Consider the following 19941-nt stretch of genomic DNA (forward strand, 5'->3'; position numbering starts at 1 on the left):
CAGCCGAAAGGCGAGAGAGTCATTTTTTACCCACACGTTTTCTTCTTTTGCGCCGGGTGCCGTGGCAATAAAAAAAAAGACAAATCACTCAGCCCACGGCAAGTCCGCGGCGGGGCCAGGGCTCCTCCTGCTCCCAGCAGCCGGGCCGGCAGCACGCACCTGCGGGGATGTCCTGCGCCTTGGCCGGCCCATCGCCCACGGCAGCATCTTGCGCAGAAGCCTTCTGGGAAAGGACCGTTGCCAGCAGCTGAAAAACACCCCGGGAAGGGGGGAGAGCAGGCGGCAGTGAGGCGAGCGGGGAACCGGGGGGTGCGCGGCGGGCGCTGCGGTGCCGCAGGGAGGAGCGCGGCGGATCTGGGTTGCGGAGGGGAGAGCAGCGCTCGCAGCACAGATGGTGCTCGCGGGTGGTGGGAGCCTGCGGCACCGCGGCACCCCGAATGCAGCCTGGCGCACGCCGGAGCGGGCTGCCAGCACGGCCCCCCCTGCGTGGTACAGCTGCGGCGGCCATCAGCACAGTGCCCAGCACGGGGGGCACACACGGGGCTCGGTGCCCAGGTGGCCACAGCGTCGTGTCTGCGGGGAGGTGGGCTCCTGGGGGCTCCTCGGGATGGGTTGGCACGGGCAGGGGGTCGCGGTGCCCAGAGTGTAGGGGGCAGTGGGCAGTGTGTAGCGTGCAACGTGTGGTGGGCAACGCACAGCACGGAATGCGCAGCGCGTGGTGTGCTGTGTGCATCGTGCAATGTGCAGCGTGTGCTGTGCAGAACACGCATCACACGGCATCATGTGCAGCGTGCACTGTGCAGAGGGCAGCGTGTGGGCAGCAGCGCGCGCTGGGCAGTAGCGTGCAGCGAGCAGATGGCAGCGTGCAGCGCGGAGCTGCAGTGGGCCGCGTGCAGATGGCGGCGTGCAGTGTGCGGTGCAGCGCGCAGTGCAGATGCGTCCTCAGAGAGGCAGCAGAGATGCACAGCTCTGGCCTCGGCCAGATGCTGCACAGGTGCTGGGGGCTGAGCTCAGCGAGCAGCCAGCAGAGGGTGGGGGGGAGGTGGCAGGATGGTGACAACCGTAGTCAGCGGCACACTGGATGCTAGCAGGACCTTGCAGCACCAGGTGGAGCATTAATCTCAGCAGGGACCCTGCTCAGGATGGGGTCACAGGTGCCAAAGGAGCAAAGTCTCACCACGAGCTAGTGCCAATGCCGAAGCCAAGTGTCACCGTGTGTTGGTGCACGGCCTTACCTTGACGCCCTCGGAGCCAGCGTGCAGGGCATGCGCCCCGCTGCCCGTGCTCTGCCCACTCCCTGAGCTGCGGGCTGAGGCCACGCTGCCCGTGCTACCCAGGCTGCTGCGGTCACCACCTGCACAGGGAGAGGAGATGCCCTCAGAGCTCTGCATCCAGGCACAGGGACACCGTGGTGCCGCAATGCGTGCTGCCCCAGAGACAGGGAGGGATGTGCCCACTGTACCTGTGAAGGGTTTCCTCAGCACCCAGATCTCCTCGGTGGGTGCGGGCGCGGCCGATCCACCCTGCGATGGTGAGAGGTGGGACGGGCTCATGTCGGCCCCGCGGGACCCTTGGTGGCAGAGCAGAGAGAGCGGCGTCAGGCAGGTGCGACCCAGCACGAGGGGCTCGCAGCACTGTGGCGTGGGGAGAGGTGAGCCCTGGCCCCGGGCCCATCACCACCGTATGCAGGGGAAAAAAACAAGTCAAAGGTTTTGGGGGGATGCCAGCGCTGTCCTTCCATCCCGTCCTCCTCAGACAGCCAGCACAGAGTGACCATGTGCACACGGCCAGAGCCAGGGCCGTGTCCTGCCGGGCACCGACCAAGGACAGACCCACAGCAGGAGTTAGGGAACAGGGACCACGTTGTCCCTGTGCACGGCAGGATGGGAACATGACAGGGGACAGGATGCAGCAGGACGGACTCAGGCAGTCTGGGCCACAGCCCCCACCCCGCTGTCCCCAGTTGAGGCAGCACAGCAGTCCCCATGTGGCCACCTGCACCCATGCAGGGAAGCTGCAGCACCAGGCACCAGGGTGCTGTGCTCCCCAGGGTGCCCCACAGCAGTCAGTGACACGGGGGTGACCCAGCTACAGTGATGAGACCCAGCCCCATGCACTCCGACTCACTCCACAAGTGCAGCTCCATCAGTGCACTCCTCCATCGCTCCCCCCAGCCCCGTTGGGTCCCGCTCATACTGGGCAGAGCTGGAGATGCCCAGCACTGGGCTGGACCTGTACCAACCCCCTGCAGTGAGGCTGGAGTGTGGAACAGCATCGCACGGTGATGGAGAGCGGCCCAGTGCTGGAGCTGTGCCCAAGCTGCACCCCAATGCCACTGCAGATATTTTTATTCATGAGAACACTTGCCCAGCTCCCAGCCAGGCTGGAGCACAGGGCAGATGGTGCAAGGTGATAAATTCACGGTAGGAACGTGAGCAGGAAGCCGACAGCCGCGGTGCTGTTGGGCTGAGACATGCCCGCTGTGTGTGCCGCGGCCGGAGAGAGCTGGGGCTCAGTGCCACCCACTGGGACAGAAAACCTCGGGGAGCAGCACTGCATCCCCATCCTCACCACATTCGGAAGCCACAGGCGTGGCCCGGTGCTCCTCCAACACACCATGTGTGTGCTTCACATTGTGCAAGCATCCCCGGCCCCAAAAAGCCGGCAACAGCCCCCGAGGGCATGGCACAGTGTGCCAGCACAGAGGCTACAGCCATGAGAACCCCTGCCTCCGTATCTGCTCCCCAGTCACCACCACCAGCGCCCAAACCAGCAGCGCCCATCACCTGCCTGTGCCACGGAGACAGTCCCAAGGATGGAGCTGGGCACTGCCTGCATGGATCCAGCCCTGAGAGCACAGCCAGGGCAGTGCCAGCCCCGCTCCGAATGCACAGCTGCACCACCCCTGGGAGGGGATGCTAGAAGGACACGGGCTCCTCGCTCCTGCGGTCCCCTCCCAGCCTGGCACCAGGAGGCTGCAGGGTGTTTTGGGGGGTGGATGCTGCAGGTGGGATAGCACAGGATGGGCAGAGTGCACGCGGTCAGGGGCTCAGCGCCGCCTCCAGAGCTGCCCGCGTGGCCGGGTATACTGGGGATGGGATGTGGCTGCAGCAGAGCAACGGCAGCACTGCGAGGAGAGAGCAGCGGAGGGGCCGCTCTGCATGCACATGTGCACACAGCCGCACGCAGCCGCGCACGCATGCACACACACACGCATGCACACATCTGCATGCACACGCACTAGCACACGCCCGCAGGCGCACCCGCACCCGCGTGCAAACACACGGCAGGCACCAAGGCAGGGGGGGAGAGAAGCCGAGCGGATAGAAAAGAAAAAGAAGAGATACACACTTCAAAAGAAAAGAAAGAAATCCATCGAGAGAATGAAGCGAGCGGTGAACTACCTTGTCCGTAACGCGGCTCGTCGGCACTGCTAGGGGAGAGCCTGTGATAGCCAAAGGAACTGAAAAGAGTCTGATGGGAATGTGGTGGTGGAGGTGGAGGTGGAGGCAGGGAATGGAACGGATGGGACGAGGCGTCACCGTTTAGCACAGCAGCCCCGTAAGCCGGGAGCGGGATCTTTTGGTACTGTTGGGGGATTGTTACAGTCTCCCATGAACCTGATAATAAAACATAACAAGAGACAAAATGAAAAGAATCAAAACAACAGAGACATGTTCAGCACCACCAAAAAAAAAAAATTAAAAAAAAAGAAGAAAAAAAAAAGAAAAGAAAGAAAGGAAGGAAGAAAGGAAAAGAAAATGAAAATAAAAAAGCAGCTAACAAAATAAGCAACCAAAGAGACGTGGAGGAGCCGGAACCGAGACCCAACCAAGAAGGAGCCGAGCCACGAAGCAGCAGCAGAACTCAGTGCACAGCACAGGGCAGGGCACGACCCATGAGCACAGCCTGCAGACCCCCCGCTGCCCCACGCCTGGCACTGACACTGGGGGACACCGAGTCCCCACGGGGCTCCCAGGACACCACGTGCCCTGCTGCAGGAGTGGGGCTGCAAGGGCAGCACTGCTGTGCCAAGCCTTGGAGCAGACCCTGTGACGCATGGGGCTGTGCTCCTGGGGCTGCCACAAATCTTACACCCTGGAAACACCACCACAACAGAGCCCGGGAGACGCAGGCCTCATCCTTGCCTCTGCAGCACTGCCACACGACCCGCTCCCGGGCGAGGAGGGCTGTGCAGCTTGGTGCGGGCTAGCGCAGCCCTGTTCCCCTGGACCTCACCGAAACGCACAGCGGGGTGATGTGGGGCCAGGAGCACGCAGCAGCTGAGGCAGTGAGCTGGTTGATGCGGAGCCTTTGAGTGCATCACATCGGTGCTGTGCCTGCACTGCCACATTGCTCCCGGCATTGGGCACAGCCAGGGAATTGTGCACCCTGAGGGCATGGGATGGGGACGGGGACAGGGAGGTGCAGGGCAGGGAGTGGGTTCCTCTCCCTGATACAGTCCCTGGCCCTGGATAAGTCCCTGCGGGGCAGTGCCAAGTCCCTGGCACCAATGCCCAGCCCCACATGCAGCCACTGGGACTGTCCCTGGTTGCACACTGAGTACCATGTTCCCAAACCACCACGGCCCCCTGCACCATCCCCATGCACAGACAAACACCGCCCACCCAACACTCCTGGGCCGCCGGCACTGACCCCCCCACAAACGACGAGGGCACTGACCCTTCACACAGCTGGGGGGCTCTGACCCCATACAGCAGCGTGCCCACACAGTGGAGATGCACAATGGGGACACCAGCCCCACACACCATGTCCCTGTGTAGTGGGGACACCGACTTCACATGCACAATGGGGACGCTGCCCCTTGGTTCAGCAGTGGCACCGCACCCCCTGAGCCCCCAGCCCAACAGGAGGGTTCCCAGGGCTGGGCTGTGCCTGGGGACACAGGTTTGGGAGGCAGAGGTGGGGGAGTATTTGCCTGTTCGCTTGCTTATGGCTTCCACGAGGCTGGAGGGGAAGTAGCCCACGCGGTCATTGCCGGTCCGATTGTCATGGATGCAGCCCTTCCAGCGCCCGTCTGCGTGCTGCTCCAGCACCTGTGGGCACGGTGCAGGTCACAGCAGGGCTGTGCCCCCCACCTTCATTATGCCCCCCCAGCCCTGCGCAACCACACTCACGGTGATGACGTCTCCAGCTTTCACGTTCAGGCTGGTCAGGTCATAGTTGTTGCAGTAATCCTTGACAGCCCGCACCTGCAGCGCAGCCGAGGCATCTGTAGGAACAGAGGGCAGCGTTGGTAGGTGCCCAGCGCTGGGTCCCCCTGGAGGCTCTCTGATGTTGGTTCCAAGGTGCCCACACTGCTCCCTTACCCCGCAGCATCTGCTTGATCTCCTTGCTGGCCTGGCTGGTGGTGAACTGGTTGACAATGTCCAGAGCCGTCTGGTTGTACGTGTTCCGGACATGGGCGTTGATTCCACTCTGCAATGGCACGGGGAGGGCTTGGAATGGCACACAGCTGGTTGGGGCCCCTGGGGCCACCCCAAACAGAAGGAGTCGTGCTGCCATGGGCACAGCTCTCTGCCCTGGGCCCCCCCACCAGGAGGTACCATCCCAGTGGGGTCACCCCCTTTCTGCAGCCCTTCCCAGGGATGGCAGTGCCAGGGGGGCCTTACATCCAGCAGGAGCCGCACCACGTCTGTCTTGCCACACAGGGCCGCCTCGTGCAGGGCCGTGCCTGCCTTGGTTTGCCGGTTGATGTCAATGCCAGCTTGCAGCAGGAGCCTGGGGGTGCACGGAGAGGTCAGCAAAGGGGGGAGATGGGAGAGGTGCTGCCCTGCTCCCCGCACACTGGGGCACGCACCGGATGATGTCGATGTGTCCATTCTTGGCTGCCAGGTGCAGGGGGCTGGTGCCATTGGGGTCGGTGGTGTCCCCTGGCTTGGGCTCCAGCAGCGCCGCGCACATGTTGCTGTTCAGGAGCAGTTGGACCACCTGGATCAGCAAACACAGACGGAGCAGGGCTGCAAAGACGGCTCAGCCGCCCTGGGATGGCCCCCCCAGACCCAGGACAGGGGAGCCCTACACCCAGTCAGCCCGCAGGACACAAGAGCAGGAGGTGCCCCTGCTGCTGTCCCTTCCTGCAACTGCCCCACACCACCCTACAGGATCCTCCACTCCAAGGACCCCACCACCCGCTTCCAGATCTGCCTTTCTGGGGGGCCTAGACTTACTCCAACCCGGCCAAACTCGCACGCCAAGTCCAGGGGTGTCTTCCCCGAATTGTCCATGATGCAGGGGTTGGACTGGTGCTGCAGGAGCATCTCAGACTGCGGGTGAGAGGGACCAGGCACGGTGAGCGCAGGGCATGAGCAGGGGCAGGGAGGGCATCACAGCCCCACCACTGTCCCCTGTGCCCCACCACTGTCCCCTCCTGTGCCCCACCGCCGGTCCCGCTGTACCACGTCGTAGTGCCCGTGCTGTGCAGCCAGGTGCAGGGGGATCTGTCCCTCATCTGACGGGATGTTCACAGAGGACCCCGCCTTCAGCACCATCTTCATGGGCTCCTTCTTGCCTTGCCAAGCCGCGTAGTGCAGGGGCCGCATGCCTACAGGCGGGCAGGAGGAGCAGCAGTGAGCCCCGCAGGGCACAGCGACATGCCCAGGCAGAGACTGCAAAGGGGGCACAGGATGGGGGGGGCATGGGGCAGGGCCCTGGGAGGGATCCAGCTCCCATGTCATAGCAAAAGGCATCCTTCACTTCCCACCCTGGTGCGCTCACAGCCAGGCACAATCAATGCTCTGCCCTGCACACCAGCCTCAGGGTGGCATGGGGTGGCACGGCTGCAGGCACTTGCCTTTGTTATCCTTGATGTCCACAGCAGCCTGTGCCTCCAGCAGCAGCGAGATGAGCTCTGTGTTCCCATTGAGTGCCGCATGGTGCAGGGCAGAGAACCTGGGGACCGGGCGCGGTGTCAGGAGGGGCCCAGGCACTGTCCCCGCGAGCTGTCCCCTCCAGCCTGCACCCACCGCAGCACCCAGTGTGCCCACTCTGCCTCCTGCCAGCCCCCCACGCATACCTCTGAGCTGTGCCTTTTGTGAGCACCGAGAGAAGGGGCTGCCATAGGGACCAGCCTCAACCAATCCACATTATTTACCTTTATTACCATTATTTAGCATTAGCTCTGGGAGACCCAGGACTGGAGGCGAGGGACCGGGCACCGCTGGGGAAGCGGTTGGCACCAGGGAACCCCTCCCCGCTGACCCACTTCCCCCAGCCCGGCCCCAGCGGCGCGACCGTGGGCAGCAGGGGGGGAAGCCCAGGCTGCCAGATGGCCGCGGTGCCCCTGCCCTGTGCCGGGGGCTGGGGAAAGCCCCTCGACCTGCTGCGCTCTGCTCTGCTCCCACCCGGCAGGCGCTGACCTACTTGCTTCTGGTAGCAGCATCCTCTGCGCGGCTGCACCCACCGCCCCACTGCTCCGGGCAGCGCCCCTGTCCTGTTCCTGTGGTCACCCCGGTGCCACCGAAGCATGAGATCTGCTGACCCTGAAGGTCCCATGCCCAAACTGTGGGCAGCGAGTGGCAATCCTGCCATCTCCCCCATCACCGTGACCCCCAGCTGCACGGGGTCTTGTCCCCTTGTCCCCACTCGGCGGCACGGTGTGGCACCGCGGCCCCACTGCCCGTGATTCCCCATCTGCTCTCCGTCGGGCGCTGCGATGAGAGCAGACAGCTCGCTCAGGAGGCCGATCCCCAGCGTCTGCCTGGAAATGTCAGCGTTTTCCGCTCCAGCGCCCTGCTCAAATCGGCTCAAGATGGTGCAAATCACAACACCCCCCCCACCCCGCCGCCCCTGGGCTGCCTCAGGGACTTCTCCCATACACAGAAGGGAGATCTGCAGAGGTGTGCAGGGCCCTGTGAGAACATGGGATTACCTGAGTACCAGCCCGGGAACCAGCAAACGCAGTAGAGATGGGGAAACTGAGGCACAGCACCGGGACAGCTGAACTGCTGCAGGGCTGCTCCTGCACACCCTGAGCTCACCAGGAGCCGCAGGCATAGTGCAGGCTCTCCCTATACCACCCCAGCCCCCAGCAGGCCTCGCTTAAGGGGGGGCCGTGGGATGACGCAGCCCCAGCCCTGCCCGTGCAGCCGTGTGCCTGCCCTGGTGCTGCCCAGCATACCCACACATTGCTCGCACACACAGCCACGCTTGCATGCACATGCACTCTCAGATGCATATCTGCACGCTGGTGTGCACCCATGCACACAGACACGTGCCCACGTGCGGGCTGGCAGAGCTGACGCACCAGCAGGGAGAGGGGATGGGTGCTCCCAAAGCACCACCACAACTCAGAGCACGAGGGGCAGGGGCTGGCAGAGCACGTCGGTGCCCTCCAGCCCTCATCTCCTCTACTGTGCATGGCTGGTACATGCAAAGACACCTGCACATGTGCAGTCATGCTTGTCTGCAATGCACCAGGGAGCCTGGCACACCTGCACGAGATCTCCCACTCGCTGCACCCCACAGCATGCACACCCCACAGCACGCACACCCCACAGCATGCACACCCCACAGCGGGGTTGCGCTCACCCGTCCGTGTCCTGGAAGTTGACGTTGACTCTCTTTGCTGATCCAAGGAGCTCTGGGAGAGAGGGAGAGCAGACAGCCCATTAACCAGGAGGCAGAGGTGGCACAGCTGGGCACAGGGTGAGCAGGGGAGGGTGACACGGCTGTTGGTAGGTTTTGTCCCTTCTCCCATAGGTTTTGCTGGCTACAGACCAGGGCCAGATGCAGCACGGGGCTGTGTGGGGCTGCCCCAAGCTCGTGGGCTGCTGCAGGCAGGAGGACTGAGGTCCAGGCAGAAGGGTGGCCATACACAGCATTTCAGGGCCAGGGAAAAGCTGCTCCTGCAAGCATCAAAACGCCCAAAGCAAATGGTAGCACAAGCTTCCCCCTGCTGGAGGCAAAATGCTACTCTGCCCGCCACCACAGCTGGCAGTGCTGTGCTGGCAGCCCCACAGCTGGCAGTGGGGTTTCCCTGGGTTTCCTTCCTGTTCCTTTATGGGCATGGTGCTGCCTTGCATTCTTGTGCTCTGGCCCATGCAGACCCCGCCTGACTACAACAAAAGGAGTAGGGGAATGGAGTCCCTTGCAGCAATCCAATTAACACAGCAAGGAGGGATGGAGTGAGATTTACATGAGATTTATCCACAAACGCCAGTCAGGCTTTTCAGTGAAAGTGCTCTTCCTTGTAACAGAGCAAGAACACTTCAAAGCCATGGGGACCTGGGGACAAGGGACACCTCCGAGCCTGGCTGTGGCACCATTCCTGGAGCCTCCAGGAGGAGGAGCGAGGCTGAAGGCCCAGCTGAGCTGCAGCCTTCTGGGGTGGGGGGCACAGCCCAGGGCTGTGCAGGCAGGGAAGGAGGAGTTGTGACCCCAGACCACGGGGTGCCCACGTCACCCAGCTGCAGCCACCCCCATGTGCAGTGCAGCGAGCAGGCAGCAGTGTGCCCCTGCGCCTTGAGGAAATCATTCACTGAGGGCTGTGGGCAGAGCAGAGCAGTGGCTGCTCCTCTGCCTGGGAGCACAGCTGGGCACAGTGCTGCAGCACAGGCACAGCTCTGCGAGGGGCGATTTCAGGTGGGGAAGGAGAGAGCACCATGGAAGAGCTGCTGGGTCCTCGCTCATGCTGCAGGCTGCAATCCTTATCAGCACCTGGACACAATATTCAATTATACGGCACAAAGGGCTGTGTCAGCACACCGGGCACAGCGGGATGCTCGCCAGGTGCAGGCAGCGAGCAGCTGCTGCTGGCCCACTGCAGGGTCCACATGTGCCAGTGGCTCAGAGTGGGGTCCCAGCCTCCCCCCCAGGGCACCTTGCTCTGTCACCGAGGTCTCTCAGCACCCATAAGCACACTTTAAGGGGTGCAGAACTGGAGCTGGGGGGGCTGTACCCCCATACCTGGAGCAGCATGGTGCCCCCAGCCTCTGCCCCATTCAATCACTGCAGCACAGGACAGGTCTCACCGCAACGCAGGTAAAGCCAGTGCTGAGTAGCCAGAGCCTCTCCTGGCACGTAAAGCCCTGATTGAATTTTAAATCCCAGTCCGTGTGGCGCAGACAGGGCCAGGCGCATGCAGATGAGGCACCTGGGGATGGGGACCAGGCGCCGCCATCCCTACTCACGGAATGGGCTGTGCACTGACCCACATGGGCCCCACAGCTTCATCCCAGCTACCTGCCCCCTCCCTGTGTGTCCCATCCCTGCGGAGGGAGAGAGATGCATGGTGGATGGCACCAGGCACTGGGAGAAGTTTCTCCCTGCCCACACGGATGCTGCCAAGTTCTGTGCCCCCACTCCCTCCTGCGCTCCATCAGCCGCCAGACAGCCCAACAAGCCGTACATTTGCTAACAACAGCGCAGCCCGGGGCCGATGGATGATAGATAAGGAGGATGGCTTCTGAATAGCAACAAATAGCAGTTCCCATCCATCAGGTTCACAGCATCTCCTCCTGGCACACTGTGTGACCAGGCGGCTGCAGGATGGGTGGGGGAACCACAGGGTCCCCATGGCATGCAAAGGGCCAGAGGCCCCCAGCACACCCCGGCCACACCACTTGCCTCCTTCCCAAAAACCACACCACTAGAGCATGCCCCCCACGGCAGGGCAGCCCACACTCCTTAACACAGTTTTAAAACCCTCCAGCAACAAATCCCCATCGGTGCAGCCGGACCCCAGGGACATGGCAGCCCCACATCCCATCCCGGTTGCAGCAGAGTCCTCAGCACCGGAGCCGAGTGGGTGCCCGCCAGCCCAGGGCTGCCGCCAGGCTCCCCAACAAAGGTGCCATTCAGGCCCGGTGGAGAGGTGCCCAGGGCCGCTTCCGCTGCCCGCTGCCGCCCCAATGAGCTGCTCCCGGGAGAGGGGCCGAGCCGCCCTGCGAGATGCAAATCGCCCGCGGACAAAGGCAGCGGGCTGGCACACAACACTGGGTCCAGTCTTCAGCCCTGGCCCCAAGATGGGCCCCGCTCGCAGGACAGACAGATGGACAGACAGGCGAGTGGCAGCAGAGCCTGCCCTCTCCCACAGGCTGCTCCCAGTGAGGGTCTTCCCCAGGGGATCGACATTGCGGGGGGTGGCAGTGATGCCAAGGTGATGCCGATCCCCGCGCACTCGCTTTTGCAATGCCAGCTGGGATCAGCACAGGCTCATTTCCCAGCCAGCAGCTTCTAATTATCTCCTATTAAGACCCAAAGTGCCTTCTTTAAAACCAAATCAGGGACTCAGCTCCCCGAGGATGCAGCAGCCCAGCCTCCAGCTGCAGGCAGGGAGCAGCAGCACCAGTGGCACGAGGGGCAGCTGCTGTCACTCCTGTCCCCACCCAGCCCAGGGGTGCTGTGTCTGCACGCAGGGACATGCACAGTGACAGCCCAGTCCCCACACAGGGCCGTGCCATGCGGTGCCCAAGCTGCACCCCCAGCTCCGGCCAAAGCAGCGCCGGCTGAATGCTGAATAAACCAGAGCAGAGAAACTCTTCTCTCTGCACCTGCAGAAGAGGCTGCCACTGCCAAAATCTGTTTAGCACTTCAATAAATGCTCGTGCCAAGTGCTTAGTCAGTGACTTCCAGCCGCGCAGCGGTTTGACTTTTGTTAAAGCTCTGGCAGCAGCCGAGCACCCACCTCGCCCCGACAGGGCTGCAGCAACCGTGGACCCCAGCACGGATCCTCAGCTTCAGACAGCTGGGAGACAGCTCACACTGATGGGACAGCACCCTCAGATGGGCAGCTGGAAACTGAAGTGGCTGCTGGTGTCCCTGGGGGGAGCAACTAGGGGGCATCCCATGACTCCCGTGGTGCACCCCCAGGTGCTGCTGGCAGCCAGCAGCCCACTGGCACAGGGATGGATCACATGGGTGGTGGCTGGCAACCCTGCAGCCCCAGCCATGGCCCCAGATGGCAGGAGCCGGCGCAGCTCCATCTCCAATGGAGAACCAGCCTTGTACCTGCACCGGGGCCTTTACTGGACGGAGGTTTTGCACCAGCAGCAGGCACAGCAGGGCAGGCAGAGTCAACTAGGAGCACCAAGGCTCCCGAGGGGCTGTGAGCAAAACTCTTGAGGGCACATGGCCTCATAGCCCTGCAATTAAGCCCTTCCTGTAATGAAGATGCATGCTTGCCCAGTATACATGGTGTGCTGGCTCCCAGTTGGAGATCCAGCCAACAGCACATCCTGGCACAGAGTATGGCAGAGTGGTGCAGGAAGTTTAGCACTGCAGCTAGAGCATGACTGGGTGCACAGTGCTGCCAGGGGCCTGTGGCAGGATGGGTGCCTCAGGAGCAGGATGGCACCCCATGCACACTGCCAGATTTGCAGCCTCAGTCATGGCGTAGGATGCACGGCCTACTTGGAGGGGGCAAGACACAAGAGAGCTCATTAATGGCACAGAAGAACCAGGAAAACTCCAACTAACGAGGGAGAGGAGAATGAGCAGAGAGCACTGCCAATTAAAAAGAGTGAACACAAAAGGCAATGGGCAGACGAGGAGGAGAGCACGGCTTTGCACGGCTGCTGAGCCTGCCACCACCTGCCTGGCATTTCACCTGCACCCAAGCAGCGATGGGGAGCACCAGGCACACAAAAGCACTCAGTGCTGCCCAGTGGCACGTCCTGTCCTTGGGACACCTCCATGTCCCCACAGATTGTCCTGCTGATGGATGTGCCATGCGGGAGCATGAAGCTCCCTGGGCCTGGCTCCCCACGCTCCCTCACCCCATGGCCATGCTCCGTGCAGCAACATGGGGACTTGATAATGTGGGGCAGGGCAGGACCCTATCAGCAGCTCCAGGAGAAGGAACCACCTGCTCCTGGGATTCAGTGAGCCCGGCATGGCCGGACCATCTCCAGCCAGAGATTGCTGTGCACGCAGAGAGATGCAGACATCTGCCATAGACACCGACTATAAACAGAGTCTGCTGCGTGTAAACACCGCCTCGGGGAGCTAATCCCAGCTACTACTCTCATAAATGCCTTTACTTAAATGACGGGATCACAGCAGCTAAATGCATGCTTGGATTCAGAGCCCAGCGCACAGGAACCAACCCCATCCTCCCGACCCACGCGCTCCTGCAGGGCAGGATACGGCGAGCACAGCACGAGCAGCTGCACGTGCAGGGCCGGGTTTGCAGGGTGAGCTGTGCTGCCCAGCCCCGACACTTGGCCCTATGTCAACCGCACCCCAGTGCCACTGCTCTGGGCACCTCAGTGCTCCCTGCTCCCCCCGGGATGCGGTGGAGTGATCGCAGCGCTCCAGCTTGCAGGGAGCAGGTGTCTGCACCGAGCAGATGGCTCCAACCACCGCTACATCAACATCCACCTAATGAGGGGGAAGCCGGGCTGCCCCTCAGCCGCCCCGCCTCGGTGGCCGCTAATGAGCCCAGGGTGATGGGGTGACCCCGCAGGTGCCCATTGCTCCATGTGCGCACCCCCTGCCTGGCCACATCCTGCCGGCACCACATCCCCATCTGGAGAGCACGGCAGTGATTTCAGAGGGTGCGGGGGGATCCTGCAGCAACATCGCTGCGAGCTGCCAGATGAAGGAAGCATCCAAAATAGCTGCTCTTAATTATATCCTTGCTGACGAGTGCCACACAAACAACGGGCGCTGAAAGCTGGCGTTGCACGAGGAGCCCTGGCAAGAACCGTCTGATTTGCTCTGTGTCACTGGGTCCCCACGGGCGCACACATGGGCAGAGTGTGTGGCTGCTCTTGTAGGGACCTCGCGGAGGTGCCAGGGCTGGGGCTGGCAAGGAGCGGGGAGGCTGCGCCCATGGAAGACCGCTCCTCAGTGCTGTCCGACAGCAAAGTGCGTGTTCTCCTGCAGCCAAGGTCGTGCCAAGCACCGAGCCCCGCGCTATGCTGAGATGCTAATGAAGCCATTATCGTCTTCAGATCAATGTTGACGGTATAAATAATGCACCGGGAAGTTGGCAGACCGCTGGCGAGGCGCGACTGGAGCAGGGCTGCGTGGGAAGGGGTTGCCTGGGGCAAAGGGATGGTGGGGCTGGGATGGACACACATTGCAGCTGGGTGCTCGGTGCCCCTACAGCTGGATGACAACTGCCCTGCACATCTGCACATCTACTGCTCAACACAGCTGGACAACAACTGCCCGACACAGCTGGACACCCCAGCACCCATCACAGCGAGACAGCTGCCTGTCACAGCTGGATGGACATCCATGGCACCACAGCTGGGTAACCACTGCCCATCACAAACTGCTCCCCAAGCCCCTGGGTGCTCCACCAACATGTCACCAATCTCATGCTCATCTCAGTACAGTGACACGGCCCAGGGACAAGGCACAAGGTGCAGGAGGGCTGCGGCGGCCACAGAATGGTTCTCCTCCAGGGAAAAAGAGCCCCAGGGTGAGGCCGAGGGGCACTGTGGAGTTGTGGGCACTGATAGCTTCGGATGCCCGGCCGTCGCGCGGAGCCTTCCCCAGGGAGCCAAGAAATCTGCACTTCAAAATCAATAGGCCATGGCAGCCTGAGTCACGGTGCTGCAGCAGCGCAGGGCTGTCCCCTGGGGCCAGAATGAAGCAACTTAAATGCAGCTTTCAAGAGGCAGCGGGGACTCCTTTGTATTTTTTTTTTTTTTTTTATAAAAAGGAAACTTTCCGAACCAAAGGGAGGAAGGACGGGCTGTCCCTCCGGGCTGCCAGGGATGGCACCAATGGGGAAGGACGGCACGCAGGGAGAGCCAGGCGCTCGGGAGCATGGGAGCACCGAGCGCAGAGCCAGTGGCTGGGGCCAGAACCACCACCTTGACCACAGCCCCCAGCAAAACCCAACGAAATCCGGGACCCTACACAAGACCCCACACTGCCCACCAGCACCAGCTTGTGCTCACCAGTGGCCCCACCAGCATCCCTGCTGCCACGCATCACTGGGCCCTATCCTCACCCGACCTCTGCCACGTGCCAGGAAGCCCGGCTGAACCACACACCGCGGTCACTTTCATTGCCCCCCAGTCACTCCGTGTGGCTGCAGCCATGGGGACAGCAGCAGGGAGGTGGCACTGGCACTGCTGGGGCAGCACAGGGCTCAGCACTGCCAGCCCCGCGCCAGCCGCACGCCCACCCCCAGCTCCGCTCAAATCCCTGCTGGTGCCGTTTTCATGGAGCCTTAATTGAAATCCATTCTCCCAGCTCCAGGGTGATGTTAAACAGGTAATTTTCAGTAATCACACCGGCTGGAAGGAGTTACCGCCAACATGCCGAAGCTGCCACGCGGCGCGGGACTGGAGGGCACACACAGGTCAGGGAGGGGGAGGCAGAGATGGGGAAGGCACTGGCGCTGCATGGGACAGACACAGTCCTGCCTGGCCCCATCCACGTCCCCACAACTTCACCCAGCCCTCACTCCCTTCCCAAGGGTGGGGAGAACCGGGAGCCCCACTGGGCAGCAGGAGGGGACTGGCAGCTTTGTGCACTTTAAAGCATCGTTAGAAAGGAGCGGTCGCTTTCACCTGGCCTCCTACCATCCAGCTGTGGGCATCGCTGGGAAGCAGTGGGGAGCTCCCCATGCACACAGCAGCACCCGTACTCGTGCATGCAGAGAGCACTGCCACGGGACCACGACCTGAGCTCCCAGACCACGCACTGATACATCAGCTCCAGGGTCTGCACCAAACACAGCACCCACAGTGCCATCGTTTGTCCCTGTCCACGCATCACCGCAGACCGCTCTGTGCCCACTGCACAGCATGGGGATGCACAGCTGAGCTGCAACAGGGGCACGCTGCTCCCAATGATCTCACAGCTCTGCAGGGCACAGGCAGGGCTCAAGGACTGCTCCCCAGAATCCCCACAGCAGCAGCACATACTGCAGGGAGTTGGTTTGGGAGCTGGGGTGCAAGGGCTCAATGATAAAACTACGGGGTTTGAGAATGCTGGAGTGGAGAGAGCCGGAAGAAGAGCTGCTGCCAAGCAGCACGGAGCTGCAAGGAGCATGCCATAAACAGCCCAGCTGCAATGCAGGAGCCAGGCAGGTGCTGCTTTGTGCACGCCAGCAGCAGTGGAACAAGACCTCTGTGGGCCTCGGTGAGGAGGCGGCGTGAGCCGGGCCCCCGACAGCCACATCTGGAAGGGATCAGCCGGCGGCTGCTTCTGCTGCCGAGAGCCGGCCCCAGCACTGAGCCCCACGCCAGGCCGGGGCCACAGGCATGCAGAACACATGGCTGCAAGGGGAGAGCACACAGGCACACGCTCGCACACTGCACACGGATGCATACAGATGCACAAGGGTATGTGATGCACATGGATTCTGATGAGCACATGCATGCATGCACACGGGCAGAGCCGAGCCAATGCAGAACAGCCAGTTGCAGGCACGATGCTCAGAACGGCAGCACCCACTGTGGCTACACGCTGACCCCAACCTACTCCGTCTCCAACTGATTAGGGCCCACGCATGGCACAGCACTGGGATCCCAGCAGCCCACAGTACCCCGATCCCCACAATAGGGACAGCTGTCACCACGCAGCACAGTGACCTTGCTGGCAGAGCCCAAGGAGAGGCCGATCCCCGCAGCCCTGCACTCCCCTGGCCACGCAGCTCGCACCGGGCACAGCACCCATCCGTCACAGTGCCATAGCAGCAGGCTGTGCAGGGATGGTGCTGCATCCCTGCCTTCCCATTTTTCAGGCTGATTGCTCCTGTCGCTGCAGAGCCTGGTGTTAAACACCTCATTTTCTACTCCCATATTGAGTTGGAAAATACTATTAACATTTCATTACAGCTTAAAGATCCCTCTCAGCCTGGCACGAGAGCTGACCTGTCGGCAGCACCACTCCCTGCCCGGGCATGCTGTGCTGTCCTGCACATGTACCTGCTGCAGGACGGGACAGTGACCAGGCAGAGGCAGCTGTTGATGCAGCACATCAGCTCGGTGACTGGCCCAACACAGCACATCCCTCTGGAGTAATGGGACAAAGCAGGGACAGAGCAACAGAGCAGCAGCATCGGAGCAGAGCACAAGCAGGTTTTGACTCCCAGCCTCCTTCCCTTGCCGGCAGGAGCCTGGCCCAGCAGTAATGCAGACCGACCATTAAACATCAGCAGATCCATTCTTTAACGCTCTCCCTACGGTGCTTTGAAGACTCATGAAAGGCACCTTTAATTTTCCTGCATGGCAAGGCAGGCACAGAGCAGGTTTATGGCAAGCGTTCAGCAGAAGGGGCAGCAGCCCCTGGGACTCACAGTGCTCCCACACCCACACCTACAGGAGCAACGTGGCAGCTAAGACATGGGCACAGCCCCAGGCATCACGACCCTACACAGCACACCCCACAGCTCCTGCCTGCCACGTGCTGGGGACAGCCACATCCATGGGCATCGCCGCTGCCGGGTCACACAGTGGGGCCCCACAGGCACAGGGGAGCAGAAAGGGCTGGTGGCACCCAGGCTCACAGATCCATGGAGGGGATCACAGCCTTTCCCAGCGCCTGCGAGGGGAAGGGAAGGGTTAAAGGCAGAGCAGCCAGAGCAGGAGAGAGCCAGACGCCAGGCTGGCTACGGGAAACCGCATGGCGGCTGTGGAGGGGGAGTTGGGGCTGCATGCAGCACCCGGCCCCATGGCACTGCCACAACCCTGAGAACTTCATGGTATTGCCAGGACCCCAAGCTCTTGGTGGCATTGTCAGGACCTCAAGCCACTGGTGGCCAGCCTGGTCCTGGCATGCCCAGAGCTTTGCCCCACCACTGAGCACTGTGCTCTGGGGAGCGCACAGTACGAGGTCCCTGCAAGGGAACCACCCCAAGAATCCCAGCACAAGAGGCCGCCTGCCTGCCACAAAGGGCTAATTGGTGTCACACCAGGTGAATTCAGGGCTGCACAAGGAAATCCAGGCCAGCACGGGAGCCTGGGGCTGGGAGCGGGGTGCTGGCCCACATTCCCTGCTGCCTAGGCCCTGCAGCAGGCCCCAAAACAGGAGCGGGAAGGGAGGGCTCACGCCGGCAGCTTTGGCCCGGCCAAAGAGAGATGCAAGAAAATATAAAATAAATACATGTCACCCCGAGCTGAGTAATAATCCCCCTCTGGAATGAAACTTGGCGCACGCCGGCGTGCTCCCGGCTGCCAAGTCCCTGCTCGGAGCGAGGCTTCACACGCGGTTATAAACCCTGAAAAGAAGTTTATAAGGGAAGCACTGACACCTCGTTAAGTACTGCAGCAGCAGGAGCCAACCCCGGCCCCTGTGCTGCGGGTGGGCATCTCCCCGTGGTCCGTAACACATGCAGAGGGCAGCATCCCATGTGGCTGTCCCCACAGCACGCAGGGAATGTGCAGCAGGAGCTACAAGCAGTGGCCGTGGATGGGGAAGTTTCCTGCGCTGCCGGAGGGAACGGGGCGGCTCTGGCAGCCGCCGGCCACGCGCACCCTGTGCATTGCACCACAATTGGATTTGCAGTTGCCCTGCCTTTTACTGCATGGAAATTGAATTGTAAAATGTCAAAGACATTTCCTAACTGCGCCATATTAGCCTGGTTTTATTAAATACTGTTATCAGAGGAGATTATTAACGCAATCAAATGCGGGCAAAAAAAAAAAAAAAAAAGCGGAATTAACTGGCCGCCTCTCAGGATGCACCAGAGGGCAGGAAGTTGGGCCCTGGGCATGGCAGACCCCTGTGGGGACCCCACGTGCCCCGAGGGGTCCAGTTCCCACCTCCTGACTCTGGCTTCCACCCGCTGACCCCTTCACGTGGGACCAGAAGGTGAGGCAGAGTTATGCCTGGAGGCGCACAGTGCCACAGGAAGGCAGTGCCCAATGTGGGGCAGCCACGGGGTGCTCGCTGAGCCCCAGCTGCCTCCTGCTCCCAGCATCTGCCCGCGCTGCTTGCTGCCCCTCGCATCAACCTGCACGGAGTTGCCCAGCTCCTACCCCAGCTGCTTCACTCGCGGTCCCACCGGTGCCATGCAGGGCCTGGTGCAAAGTGCGGGTGGTAACATGGTCACGCAGCTCTCCAGGACAGAGGCACTCCGAGAGCTGCCCATGCCCCAGGGCAGTGGGGTCAGGCTGGGCTGGGCCACCTGGCAAAGAGGTGCGAGGGGTGCTGAGCCTTGTGCCCATCTCCTGAGCCTGGCCCCAGGTGTTCTGGAGAGAGGGACCCAGAGCACACAGGAAAGTGAGCCAGGACATCTCCTGTGTCACACAAACCTGCTGCATGTAGAAGTGCTTTGCAGAACCCCCAACCCAGCGGATGGGAGAAGCCGGGGCAGAGGGGCTCATCCTGCAGCTCCAGGGAGGGGCCCTACAGAAGCCATTTCCAAAGCAGATGAGCCACCTGTGGCAGCAGCCTCATGGAGACGGAGCCCACCTGCCCAAAATGCCACTGCATTTTGGCTGCACTGGTCCCCTGCACCAGTGCTACACAGCCCATCTCCTGGTGCCCAGTGCCCCAGGACAGAGATGCAACAGCAGGACAGAGCTGGCTGGGGACCCCTCGGGCCCCCATCCCACCCCACAGTGCCCAAGCTGCGGACAGAGGCGAAAACGCCAAGTCATGACAATTCTTCGAGGTAGCACCGGGGAGGAGGGGACAGGGAGGGAACGGTTTGCTGCCAAATCCCTGCATCTGATTTGCGTAACTTTCAGACAACCTCATCAATTATGGATGCCCGGGAAGCGAGCGCGGTGCGCGCTGCGGCCGGCACGGGCCCCACAAACTCTTACTCCACTCTGCTAAATTGGGCCCCACGTCACCATGGCAACCCGTGTGAATTCACGCAGGGATTTTTAAAATCTCATTTATTAAACCCCCACATGAATAGGATATTATCCAGATAACAGAGCTAGAGTTACAAATCTTCCTGGTGCCGAAGAGCGCGGGGAGCGCCCGAGGTGCGCGTGGGAGCTGCACGTGGAGGGGACGGGCGACATGGGACACCCTGTGGTGCTCTGCACCCACCCCCTC

At 61.9% G+C, this 19941-nt stretch overlaps 1 protein-coding gene across 2 annotated transcripts in view; it reads right to left on the minus strand.

The window, feature by feature from the left end:
* CASKIN1 (CASK interacting protein 1) overlaps window positions 1-8939 on the minus strand; it is a 16225-nt gene extending 7286 nt beyond the window's left edge. The window contains exons 1-12 of one of the 2 annotated variants that reach the window (XM_021411853.1): window positions 8551-8939; window positions 6815-6912; window positions 6420-6565; window positions 6192-6287; window positions 5822-5952; window positions 5634-5742; window positions 5331-5439; window positions 5139-5233; window positions 4940-5057; window positions 1463-1570; window positions 1236-1354; window positions 160-247 (exon numbers count right to left, since the gene is read on the minus strand). In XM_021411853.1, coding sequence (XP_021267528.1) covers window positions 160-247; window positions 1236-1354; window positions 1463-1570; window positions 4940-5057; window positions 5139-5233; window positions 5331-5439; window positions 5634-5742; window positions 5822-5952; window positions 6192-6287; window positions 6420-6563 — 1117 coding nt within the window. In that variant the 5' untranslated portion in view covers window positions 6564-6565; window positions 6815-6912; window positions 8551-8939. Of the gene's footprint in view, window positions 1-159; window positions 248-1235; window positions 1355-1462; window positions 1571-4939; window positions 5058-5138; window positions 5234-5330; window positions 5440-5633; window positions 5743-5821; window positions 5953-6191; window positions 6288-6419; window positions 6566-6814; window positions 6913-7891; window positions 8513-8550 lie in introns of those variants that run through there. The other variant, XM_021411852.1, reaches the window with a different exon arrangement.

This window comes from Numida meleagris, chromosome 13 (assembly GCF_002078875.1).
Source record: "Numida meleagris isolate 19003 breed g44 Domestic line chromosome 13, NumMel1.0, whole genome shotgun sequence".
Lineage (NCBI taxonomy): Eukaryota > Metazoa > Chordata > Aves > Galliformes > Numididae > Numida > Numida meleagris.